Source organism: Rhinatrema bivittatum, chromosome 11 (genome assembly GCF_901001135.1).
Source record: "Rhinatrema bivittatum chromosome 11, aRhiBiv1.1, whole genome shotgun sequence".
Lineage (NCBI taxonomy): Eukaryota > Metazoa > Chordata > Amphibia > Gymnophiona > Rhinatrematidae > Rhinatrema > Rhinatrema bivittatum.
In genome coordinates this window covers 99,460,165-99,473,285 of record NC_042625.1, presented here as the reverse complement: position 1 = coordinate 99,473,285, position 13,121 = coordinate 99,460,165, and the positions used below count along the sequence as shown (strand labels likewise).

Genomic DNA, 13,121 nt, shown 5'->3' with positions numbered 1-13,121 from the left:
CTTTTGGATGCACAGCTAAGCTCTGTTTGCCTGCCATCCTGCCCTTATTCGCTACTCAGATTATCTGCATGCAGCCTCCTGTTGCGTCCGGTCTGACGGCTTCACCCCGTATGCCTCACCTTGTTCTTGGCTCCTCCCGCTTACCTTGGGAAAATGGCTACTACTGCATCAGCAAGCCACCCTCTCTGGCGTCCCCGGAATGGCTATGGCGTTGCCTCCCGTCATGTTCCTCCCAAGGACCTACTAGGGTGCACGCTACCCACGTCTCTATTCCAGCTATGGCGTGAACCTCGGGGGCAACCCCCTCAAGTGACGTCACGTCATCTGGGTATTTAGCCTGTACTTGTTTGCTAGCTCATTGAGTTAGCAAGGACTGGTCTCGGCCGGTCTAAGCTACCACTGGAAGCTCTCTCTCTGCCCTTCGGGGTAATCTCTAACCTGGGTACCCGCTCCTCGGGGGCCCTCTGCATTCCTTTCAGGTGCCTTACTGGGATCAGGTACTCGCTCCTCGAGGGCCTGCTCTCCCTGCCTCGGTGCCTGTTACCATCTACTTCTGCCCGGTGCCATCTCCAACCTACAGCTACCATCTAGTGAGTAATCTAACTCTCAGTCTGTCTCATCTACAGCATTGCCTTGTTGGGAAACCTACACCGGAATCCCCCTATACCAACGCGGTGAGACGGGTTCCCTCTGCCGAGGGTCCCGAGACTGCAACCTCTGCATCACCTCACTACTGCCACCTCTGGTGGTTTACATCAGCTGCACAATAAAAGATCTAATTCTGTGTTTGTGCGTCCTGAGTCTAGCCCAGTACTGTGGCTCCTCACGGGGCTCCTCCCCATGGGCGTGGTCATCTGCCACAGTACCCGAGAATCCACCCAAACACCCCTAAACCATAACATATTGCTAACTCCATGGATTCAGCTCTGCTCACCGCATTGCAGGCCTGGGCCAGAGAATCTCCAAACAGCAGAATGTGCTGGAGAATTTGACTGCTGCATTCAACCAGCTGCACGCACAGCTACCATGGTAAATGTCTGATGGAGGTCGCTCCTATACCCTGCATGCCAATTACCCCATTGATGCCAGGGTTGCCGCCTCAATATGCATCTTTTCAAGATGTATTTTCCAAAGAAGATGCAGATGTACTACCGCCACACAGACCCTGTGACTGTGCCATCAGTTTGAAGCCTAACACTGAACCACCCAAAAGACGGGTCTACCCTTTCTCCGAGGTAGAAAATAAAGCCATGTCCAAATATATACAGGAGAACCTTCAAAAAGGCTTCATAAGACCCTCCACGTCTCCTGCCGGCGCAGGTTTCTTCTTTGTGGGGAAGAAGGACGGTACGTTGCGTCCCTGTATAGACTACAGAGGTCTTAACGAGATCAATGTGAAAGACCGCTATCCCTTACCACTCATCTTAGAGCTATTTGATAGACTACAGGGAGCCAAGATATTCTCCAAGCTTGATCTCAAGGGAGCCTACAACTTAGTTCGCATCCACTCTGGCAATGAATGGAAGACAGCCTTCAATACCCGGGACAGTCACTTTGAATATCTAGTGATGCCCTTTGGCCTGTGCAATGCCCCGGATGTCTTCCAAAACTTAATGAACGACATTCTGCGGGACCTTCTCTACAATGTGTCGTTGTATACTTAGATGGCATCTTGATATTTTCCCAAGACATGACCACTCATCTGGAGGATGTCAAAAGAGTGCTGCAAAGACTCCGTGAGAATCATCTATATGCCAAGTTGTCTAAGTGCGAGTTTCACAAGGAATCAGTGCCTTTCTTAGGGTACATTGTTTCCAACCAAGGTTTCCAGATGGACCCACAGAAGCTGGAGAGCATTAAGAAATGGACACAACCCACTGGTCTAAAGGCTCTCAGATGATTTCTGGGTTTCACCAACTACTACAGAACATTCATCAAGAACTACTCACTAACTGTTCCACTTACAGCTATGATGAAGAAAGGTGCCAACATTGCCAATTGATCTATGGAGGCAATAACAGCATTCCAGAAACTGAAAGATGCCTTCTCGAGCAAACCGTGCCTCCGCCATCCGAATCCGACTAAGCCCTTCATCGTTGAGGTCGATGCCTCAGACGTCGGCATAGGGGCCATGCTAAACCAGGCTGGTGATTCTAAGGCCTTACACCTATGCTCATTTTTCTCCCGTCGCTTCTCACCAGCAGCGAAGAACTACGGAATAGGAGATAAAGAGCTCCTGGCAATAAAGATGGCATTCGAGGAATGGCGCCCTTGGCTTGAAGGAGCACAACATCAGGGCACAGTCTTTACAGACCATAAAAATCTGGAGTACCTCCGCCATGCACAGCGCCTAAGCCATAGGCAAGCGAGATGGTCCCTGTTCTTCAACAGATTTGACTTTGTGCTGAAATACCGCCCTGGAGACAATAACATCAGAGCAGATGCCCTATCTCGCTCATTCCTCTCTGAGGACGTTCCAGATGAACCGCAACATATCATCGACCCAAAAAGAGTTATCTTGGCAGCTACTCACCCAGTACCTGCGGCTAAAACCATTGTACCCAAGAACCTAAGAAAAAAGCTGTTAGCATGGGCTCACAACTCCAAACTGGCTGGACACCCTGGTCAATGCAGAACCCTGGCTAAACTGCAGAAGTATTACTGGTGGCCCACCATGAAGGAGGACACATTCTCCTACGTTGCTTCCTATGCTAATTGTGCCAGACAAAAACCGCCACCCGGTCGTCCTTGGGGCCTACTCCAACCCTTGCGAGTACCAGACAAGCCATGGACAGACATTGCTATAGACTTTGTGTTAGACTCAGGAGGAAACAACATGATCTGGGTAACGGTAGATCGTTTCTCAAAGATGGCTCACTTAATATCTCTCCCTGGCTTACCCACAGCCATGGAGCTTGCTAAGCTCTTCATCACGCACATCTTTCACCTACATGGCATGCATAAGCACATCGTCTCTGATCGAGGAGCCCAGTTCACAGCTAAATTCTGTAAGGCATTGTGCAGGCAGAGAGAAAGCTGGGCTGCTGGGTGAATTGTGGAGATGCTGGACAGGTGGAGAGAGACAGAGTCCTAAACAGGCGAGGGTGGAGAAGGAGCATGACAGGGAGGACACTGTGGATGGGGGAAGGTGAGAAGGTAGAGTGTGAAAGGAGAGTAAAATGTGGATACTGAGCAGGGTGAGGGAGGGGATGTGGTGCTAGAGCTGCCGCTGAATGGCAGGCATGTGAGTTCTCAACCAAGACACCTGAACCTATACCCATTGATGCAGAAGAAGACATCGAATACAAGGTAGACGCAATCCTTGACGTAAGAAAGAGAGGCAGAGTATGGGAATACCTCCTGTCATGGGAGGGTTATGGACCTGAAGAAAACTCTTGGGAACATTTGGCAAATATCATGGATAAAGAGATGCTTCAGCCATACCCCAGGATGCATCCTCAGAAACCAAGACCGGGTAGGAAGCTTGGAAGGCGCCCTTTGAAGGGGGGCACTGTTGCGTCCGTTGGTCTCAGACGGCTTCGTCCCATATGCTTCACCTTGTTCTTGGCTCCTCCCGCTTACCTTGGGAAAATGGCTACCACCGCGTCTGCAAGCCGCCCTCTCTGTCATCCCCAGAACGGCTATGGCGTTGCCTCCCGCCATGTTCCTCCCAAGGATCTACTAGGGTGCGCGCTCGCTACCCACATCTTTTTTTAAATCAAAATAATTGTTATTAAGCGGAAGACGTTACCCACACATGGGATAACAATAGCATACGCAACACAGAAAACAGCGTACAATACAAGCATTGCATATAAATGTTCGGTCCAACAACCGATTCCATTGTAAACGTATTCCCTGGTTTTCCTTTTTTATCCCCTCCATCCAGTCCAGTCCCTCCCCGTAGAACCAACTCCAAACCATTCCCATTCACACTGCATGCACACCACGTGCCAGCTGTCGGGGTACCCAGACGCCCAGATATTTGATCTTGTCAGGGGCCCCCTGAAAAGGAAAGGGACCATCCCAGGATCCAGGCAGGTGAGCCTTTCGGGCCAAAGCCTTAGGCTTTCCAGAATTGATTTTCAGCCCCGCCGCCAGGCGAAACTTGTGATGTCAGAACTATGATGAAGTTCCCCCCCCATCTACCGAACGATAATCAGGGAACTCAGCCACCGCCTCAGCAAGGAAGCAAAAACCAGAGGAGAACAGACATTGGAAGCATAAATATTACACATTCTGTAATGTACCCTCCACAATCCCATGACTTCCCGCTGGGTCCTGGTAAGTTTGCGCCAGCCCAAATGGTAAATATTTATGGATGAGGCCGTCGCAGTGCCCCACCCAGTCCCTCTGTAACTTAGCGCGTTCCTGATCTGGAAGGTGCGTTTCCTGCAGGAACATCACCCGGGCCCGCATGCACTTAACATTGTGAGTAACTTCTTTCACTTAATCGGGGACTGGACCCCATCCACATTCAGCGAGACAATTTTAACCTGCGCCATCCCATGGACCCAGAAGGGCACACAAAAGGATGAGATTATTCACATTTGGACTTCCAAGGTCCCCCAGCCTGTGCCTTAGAAAGCAGCTGAACATGTACGGAGTCAGCCAGAAATATAAGAGTTCCTGCTACGATAAAGAGGTTCCCCCTATATCCCCCTCCCCCCACCAGCCTGCTGCTCACTCACTCACACAATCCACAGCCACCCCCCCCCACACATACCCCCCCCACAGGCACCCACACACACCCCCCCACAGCCACTACCCCCACACACCCCTCACACACACCCCCCCCACAGCCACTACCCCCACACACCCCTCACACACACCCCCCCCCACAGCCACTACCCCCACACACACCTCACACACCCCTCACACACCCCACACCCCCCACACCCCTCCCACACCCCCCCCCCACATCCATCCACACCCAGAATCCTCGCTCCCCAGAGACACAAGGCAGCCAGCGTCCCTGGGGGGCTCACTGGCTTTCCTCTGCCCCCTCTCCCCCTTAGATGCTGGACAGGCGCGGGTGGAGAAGGAGCAAGCTGAGGGGGGGGGGGGGGGGAGGCAGAGTGTGAAAGGAGAGTGAAATGTGGATACTGAGCAGGGTGAGGGAGGGGATGTGGTGCCTGAGCTGCCGCTGAGTGGCAGGCAGGTGAAGAAGAGGGCGGTGGGCCCAGGGGGCCGGAGCAGTCTGCGCTTTCTTCGTTCATCTCATGCTGGTGCCCCCTGCCCCCACCAAGCTTGGACCGTAGGGAGCAGAAGAGCCGAGGCTCAGTCGCATGGGCTCTGCGGCAGCTGAGGGGTAAAGTCGGCAGCAAAAATGTGAAACGTCTGAAGCAAATTGGCAAAGAATTCCTTCTTTTCTATTGCATTTTAAAGAGATGTCCAGCCTTGTGTGCGTCTCTCTGTTTTCTTTACTGGGTGTGGAAAAAGAATCAGAAGTTTTAGGGAGGAGATAGGGGGCATGGGAGAGAGGAGCAGAGGGCGAGGGGACTGGGGATAGGGGGGTGAGGAGGGCTGGCTTTAAGAATGGGGGGGGTCTGAGGCAGAGAGCCCGTCACGGTGGGGCCCTTCCTGCTCTGCCGCTACGTGGCCCTAAAGCAAGCTCCTCTCTGGCCTGCAGATTTGGCATCTTCCAAACTGCTGCCTCTGTTGCTTATTTCTAAATTTGGGGCTGGAGATGAGGAAGCTGGGGTTTTTGGGATTGAGGGAGAGGAGGATGAAATAGGAGGGGTTAGGGAGTGGGTTGGCCGATTTGGGGGGAAAAGGAGAGGTAAGAAGGAAGCGAGGGTCCAGGATCTGGTAGAGAGAAGCTGTAATCAAGGGGAGAAGATCCAAATTGCAGTGGATTGGGGGAGGGGAACAGAAGGGCGATGTCCTTCTAATTTTGGTCTGACTCCTCTTTGCAACCCCTCTCCATCTACACAAACACACAAAGCTAGCCCCAGTCTCCTGTCTCCTCACCCTCCACTGATCTCCCCAAAACCATCCTGTGCTGCAGGCCCAGCCCCTCCCCTTCTGTTCAGTGCACACTGCCAGGGAGGGGAGGGGCTGCTGAGGCCTGGTGGTGAATCTCCCCTGGGCTGTGGCAATCAAGTGCAGGGATTTCAGGACAGCTTGGCAGGAAGTCCTGTGAGCCTTGGGGTATGAGAGGAGGCAGAATTTACCCCAAGAAGGAGGCCAAGTGACTGGCTGGAAGGATGGCAGCAGCTGCCTCTCCTGCTGAGGACTGTGGCCTGCAGCTCTCCCACGATCCTGCTGTGTCTCCACTGGGTCTGCTGCCGAATACTCCTTGCCAGGACGAGCCGGAGAACACCCCAGCATCCACCTTTCCTCCTCCAGCAAAGCAGCAGGAGAGACCTTCATAGTGCAGTAAGGAAGTCTGTGTGGCCAGCTCTGTCCTCCAGGTCATTGCAGGATGAACCTGCAGGAAGAGGCGGGAATGTGCAAATACATTCTAGCTTGCATTAGACGAGCATTGCTCTCAGGTACAAGATTTCTTCAAGGTTCAAAATGGAGACCAGCGGAGCCAGCATAAACCCTGCACAAACAGATGAGAAGAGGCAACAACAGACTGATCGGAGGGGGTGAAGCGAAGGGCTTCTGCATTGCTGACAGACTGAAGACCTCTTTGACAAGCGTAAAAGGCAAATATTCTGGGGGAGAATTCAGAAGAAGATGAGGTGAGCTGGAAGTTTGAGGGAATGATCTCATTGGTAAACTTGCATTTCTGCAAGGTGTGGTGGTGTCGAAAGCAGCTTGTGAATGAATAAGCAGAGCCCTGGGATTGGAAGGCAATGCACACTCATTCCTTGAAGGTTTAGTCAAGTTGATAACAATTTCAAAGCTTGGCTCCCCGCCTGCTCTTTGTACCTTAAATCCCCGCACTGTGCCGGGCCGCAGATCCCCAGAGTACGCCGTGCGCTATACTGCAGACGGTTCCTGGCCGCAGAATCCTCCAACGTTGATTTTCAATTTCATCCCCTGTCTTCTTGGAATGAAACTCAGAAGATTTGGCGCCCCCGATGCGAAACACGGCCGTGTCGGGGTCCTTATGTCATACTTTGACTGAATCCTCTTGTACCACTGATGTGTATGCATTCACTAATAAAAACCTTTTGTTGGTATATATTGACCAGTGCATTGTTTACCACACATTATTTTCTATATGTGTGTGCTGTGTACTCCGCCCTTCTCTTCATTTATTTATGATATTTATAAATCGTTCTAGTTTTTCCAATAAAAGCTTGCAAAGCGATATACAAACCAAGTAACATAAAACATAAAATCATAAAACCCAACGAGACATCCTCCAAACAGTGGAAAGAGCTGACAATGCTTACAAGACATGGCTAAAATTACCATAAATCAGAAGAGGCATTCCAGGAGTTGAGTCATAAAAATGACTGATAATAATACAAAAGCAATCGTACCTGGGACCTCATCAGCCAGGTTTGCCGATTTTCAAAGCTGTGAGGAGTTGCACATGAAAAGGCAGGGTCTGCAGAGATAGGACTATGTCTGGTAATGAGTGTGCGCGCCAGGCTCCTGACCCCATTCCTTGTGGCTGGCCCCTCTTCCCATTGTCTGCACGGAGCATGAACGCTGAATGTTTAGATCAAGTAGAAAGTCAGGGATCCGTCCCCTGTGCTTTTTGCTTCCCTTGTTTTGCATTGGGCAGTGCTGGGATCCCTATCGTATGTTTCTGGCTTTTGCAAGCTTTCCCAGCTCCTTCCTTTTCCTTTACTCTCTGAAGCTTTTGCTTCAGATTAGGTGCTTGCTGGAAGGCTAGAACTGTAGGAGCAGGGACTATTTTATTTCCGTGATTCATCCTCCACTTGCACTGGCTGGAGGGTCTTTTACCAGTTTTTATTTTTCCTGGCTTGGGGTTGTTTGTTACTACAAGTGGCTGCCTGTCCTGTGCATTCTGCTAGCTCTCCCCCTGGCTTTTCTAAGTGCAGATGCAATTTTCTTGGAGATGATTGCAGGTTTCAAGAATTCATTTAATACTTTGAGGTCTTTATCGCTGTCTTTAAGATCAGAGCATGGCAAGTGCTGTTTCCTGTAAAAAAAAAATAAAAATAAAAAAGCAGCCTGCCGCAGTGTAGAATACCTCTGTACCCCCCATTTCCAGATCCCATCCCTCCCTTCCTCTCCAGCCCCAATCACTAAGGAACAAAATAAATTAACTGGACAAAGAGATTACTGTTTTAAATACATTTTACCATTCAAAATGTTGCTAATTTGATACATAATTGCCAAAGAATTTTGACAAATCTGCTGCAGGAAACCAACAGGAGTGGGTGCAGTATACTGAGGGTCTGTGCAGTGCAATGTGGGGAGAGAGTGGGTGGGAGGCAGGTTATACTGAGGGTCTGTGCAGTGCAATGTGGGGAGAGAGTGGGTGGGAGGCAGGTTATACTGAGGGACTGTGCAGTGCAATGTGGGGAGAGAGTGGGTGGGAGGCAGGTTATACTGAGGGACTGTGCAGTGCAATGTGGGGAGAGAGTGGGTGGGAGGCAGGTTATACTGAGGGACTGTGCAGTGCAATGTGAGGAGAGAGTGGGTGGGAGGCAGGTTATACTGAGGGACTGTGCAGTGCAATGTGGGGAGAGAGTGGGTGGGAGGCAGGTTATACTGAGGGACTGTGCAGTGCAATGTGAGGAGAGAGTGGGTGGGAGGCAGGTTATACTGAGGGACTGTGCAGTGCAATGTGGGGAGAGAGTGGGTGGGAGGCAGGTTATACTGAGGGACTGTGCAGTGCAATGTGGGGAGAGAGTGGGTGGGAGGCAGGTTATACTGAGGGACTGTGCAGTGCAATGTGGGGAGAGAGTGGGTGGGAGGCAGGTTATACTGAGGGACTGTGCAGTGCAATGTGAGGAGAGAGTGGGTGGGAGGCAGGTTATACTGAGGGACTGTGCAGTGCAATGTGGGGAGAGAGTGGGTGGGAGGCAGGTTATACTGAGGGACTGTGCAGTGCAATGTGGGGAGAGAGTGGGTGGGAGGCAGGTTATACTGAGGGACTGTGCAGTGCAATGTGAGGAGAGAGTGGGTGGGAGGCAGGTTATACTGAGGGACTGTGCAGTGCAATGTGGGGAGAGAGTGGGTGGGAGGCAGGTTATACTGAGGGACTGTGCAGTGCAATGTGAGGAGAGAGTGGGTGGGAGGCAGGTTATACTGAGGGACTGTGCAGTGCAATGTGAGGAGAGAGTGGGTGGGAGGCAGGTTATACTGAGGGACTGTGCAGTGCAATGTGGGGAGAGAGTGGGTGGGAGGCAGGTTATACTGAGGGACTGTGCAGTGCAATGTGGGGAGAGAGTGGGTGGGAGGCAGGTTATACTGAGGGACTGTGCAGTGCAATGTGGGGAGAGAGTGGGTGGGAGGCAGGTTATACTGAGGGACTGTGCAGTGCAATGTGGGGAGAGAGTGGGTGGGAGGCAGGTTATACTGAGGGACTGTGCAGTGCAATGTGGGGAGAGAGTGGGTAGGAGGCAGGTTATACTGAGGGACTGTGCAGTGCAATGTGAGGAGAGAGTGGGTGGGAGGCAGGTTATACTGAGGGACTGTGCAGTGCAATGTGGGGAGAGAGTGGGTGGGAGGCAGGTTATACTGAGGGACTGTGCAGTGCAATGTGGGGAGAGAGTGGGTGGGAGGCAGGTTATACTGAGGGACTGTGCAGTGCAATGCGGGGAGAGAGTGGGTGGGAGGCAGGTTATACTGAGGGACTGTGCAGTGCAATGTGGGGAGAGAGTGGGTGGGAGGCAGGTTATACTGAGGGACTGTGCAGTGCAATGCGGGGAGAGAGTGGGTGGGAGGCAAGTTATACTGAGGGACTGTGCAGTGCAATGCGAGGAGAGAGTGGGTGGGAGGCAGGTTATACTGAGGGACTGTGCAGTGCAATGCGGGGAGAGAGTGGGTGGGAGGCAGGTTATACTGAGGGACTGTGCAGTGCAATGTGGGGAGAGAGTGGGTGGGAGGCAGGTTATACTGAGGGACTGTACAGTGCAATGTGGGGAGAGAGTGGGTGGGGGGCAGGTTATACTGAGGGTTCTGTGCAGTGCAATGCGGGGAGAGAGCGGGTGGGGGGCAGGTTATACTGAGGGACTGTGCAGTGCAATGCAGGGAGAGAGCCGGTGGGAGGCAGGTTATACTGAGGGACTGTGCAGTGCAATGCAGGGAGAGAGCCGGTGGGAGGCAGGTTATACTGAGGGACTGTGCAGTGCAATGCAGGGAGAGGGTGTGTGGGAGGCATCTTATACTTAGGGACTGTGCAGTGCAATGCAGGGAGAGAGCCGGTGGGAGGCAGGTTATACTGAGGGATCATGCAGTGCAAGGTGGAGGACAGTAGGTGGAGACAGGGTTCATTGAGGGGATATGCAGTGTGTTGCACTGTTAAGGTAGTGCACACTCATTTGCACTTTATTCTTACCTATAACCATCTCTTCAAGATGAAAACTGCTTGTGACGTAATTTTCAATCTGCTCTTATTTATCATTTTACTGGTCCTCAAATGACCCTCCTGTAAGTACATCCAGCCTGCCCTTCTCAGTTTTTGCAAATATTTTAATTTTTCAGATGATGAGTTTGAAGACAACCAGAAGGTGAAAACTCAGCGACCCAGGTCAGCAGATGAGCCTGGAGTTTATATGGCACAAACAGGTGAGAGGCATCCTGCATGCTCTTACAATCAGAAACACATGCGCACAGGCACACGGAGTCATTAACCAATTTATTTCTAGAATGTGGATGAGCTGCTCGTACATAACCACGACTGATCAATTTTATCAATTGGTTGGCAGGTGGAGGTGCTGGGAGTGTTTATAGCCTGGGCAGGTGACAGTGCTGGGAGTGCTTATACCCCAGGCAGGGGAAGGTGCTGGGAGTGTTTACCCCGCGCAGGGGAAGGTGCTGGGAGTGTTTATACCCCGGGCAGGAGAAGGTGCTGGGAGTGTTTATACCCCGGGCAGGTGGAGGTGCTGGGAGTGCTTATATCCCGGGCAGGGGAAGGTGCTGGCAGTGTTTATACCCCGGGCAGAGGAAGGTGCTGGCAGTGTTTATACCCCGGGCAGGGGAAGGTGCTGGCAGTGTTTATAGCCCGGCAGGGAAGATGCTGGGAGTGTTTATAGCCCGGCAGGGAAGGTGCTGGGAGTGTTTATATCCCGGGCAGGGGAAGGTGCTGGGAGTGCTTATATCCCGGGCAGGGGAAGGTGCTGGGAGTGTTTATACCCCGGGCAGGGAAGGTGCTGGCAGTGTTTATACCCCGGGCAGGGAAGGTGCTGGGAGTGTTTATATCCCGGGCAGGGGAAGGTGCTGGGAGTGTTTATATCCCGGGCAGGGGAAGGTGCTGGGAGTGCTTATATCCCGGGCAGGGGAAGGTGCTGGCAGTGTTTATATCCCGGGCAGGGGAAGGTGCTGGGAGTATTTATATCCCGGGCAGGGGAAGGTGCTGGGAGTATTTATACCCCGGGCAGGGGAAGGTGCTGGGAGTATTTATACCCCGGGCAGGGGAAGGTGCTGGGAGTGTTTATACCCCGCGCAGGGGAAGGTGCTGGCAGTGTTTATACCCCGCGCAGGGGAAGGTGCTGGCAGTGTTTATACCCCGGGCAGGTGGAGGTGCTGGGAGTGTTTATACCCCGGGCAGGGGAAGGTGCTGGGAGTGTTTATAGCCCAGGCAGGGGAAGGTGCTGGGAGTGTTTATATCCCGGGCAGGGGAAGGTGCTGGGAGTGTTTATAGCCCAGGCAGGGGAAGGTGCTGGGAGTGTTTATATCCCGGGCAGGGGAAGGTGCTGGGAGTGTTTATATCCCGGGCAGGGGAAGGTGCTGGGAGTGCTTATATCCCGGGCAGGGGAAGGTGCTGGGAGTGTTTATATCCCGGGCAGGGGAAGGTGCTGGGAGTGTTTATATCCCGGGCAGGGGAAGGTGCTGGGAGTGTTTATACCCCGGGCAGGGGAAGGTGCTGGGAGTGTTTATACCCCGGGCAGGGGAAGGTGCTGGGAGTGTTTATACCCCGGGCAGGGGAAGGTGCTGGGAGTGTTTACACCCCGGGCAGGGGAAGGTGCTGGGAGTGTTTATATCCCGGGCAGGGGAAGGTGCTGGGAGTGTTTATATCCCGGGCAGGGGAAGGTGCTGGGAGTGTTTATACCCCGGGCAGGGGAAGGTGCTGGGAGTGTTTATACCCCGGGCAGGGGAAGGTGCTGGGAGTGTTTATAGCCCAGGCAGGGGAAGGTGCTGGGAGTGTTTATATCCCGGGCAGGGGAAGGTGCTGGGAGTGTTTATACCCCGGGCAGGGGAAGGTGCTGGGAGTGTTTACCCCGGGCAGGGGAAGGTGCTGGGAGTGTTTATACCCCGGGCAGGGGAAGGTGCTGGGAGTGTTTATATCCCGGGCAGGGGAAGGTGCTGGGAGTGTTTATATCCCGGGCAGGGGAAGGTGCTGGGAGTGTTTATATCCCGGGCAGGGGAAGGTGCTGGGAGTGTTTATATCCCGGGCAGGTGAAGGTGCTGGGAGTGTTTATACCCCGGGCAGGGGAAGGTGCTGGGAGTGTTTATACCCCGGGCAGGTGAAGGTGCTGGGAGTGTTTATACCCCGGGCAGGTGAAGGTGCTGGGAGTGTTTACCCCGGGCAGGGGAAGGTGCTGGGAGTGTTTACCCCGGGCAGGGGAAGGTGCTGGGAGTGTTTATACCCCGGGCAGGGGAAGGTGCAGGATGTCTGTAAAGCATTGAGATAAGGATATGTTTGTACCCTGGTCCAAATTTCCTAGTTAAAACTCCTGCTAGATGGTTATGTGGTTCGTAGCTTTTCCATTTTTTCCGTGATAATCCCAGAGAAGTTGAAAAATATTAAATGACTGGAAACAATTCTGCAACAGTGGAAAAAAAATTCCTTCCTGATCTCAAATCTGGTGATCGGTCCAGAAGAGCTTATTCAGCAGTTTTTCTGAGTGTGTGGCTCCTCATCATCCTTTTCCTCTAAGCCTCTTGTGCAGCCTACATTTGAATTGATTTAGCACTTCGGATAGTAAAACGTTCCTTAATTTTACATCTCTGAGCATAAAATCCATTCTTATGGAGGTGGCAAAATCTATTAGCTCTTCATCTTATTTGAGCCGACTTTC

The 13,121-nt window shown here is 52.5% G+C and overlaps 1 protein-coding gene across 9 annotated transcripts in view; it reads left to right on the top strand.

Moving 5' to 3' along the window:
• Positions 1-13,121, top strand: part of ADGRB2 (adhesion G protein-coupled receptor B2) — a 158,990-nt gene that overhangs the window by 64,459 nt on the left and 81,410 nt on the right. For all 9 annotated transcript variants that reach the window (XM_029619053.1, XM_029619058.1, XM_029619055.1 and 6 more), the window contains one exon: positions 10,585-10,668. In XM_029619053.1, coding sequence (XP_029474913.1) covers positions 10,585-10,668 — 84 coding nt within the window. The remainder of the gene's footprint in view (positions 1-10,584; positions 10,669-13,121) is intronic.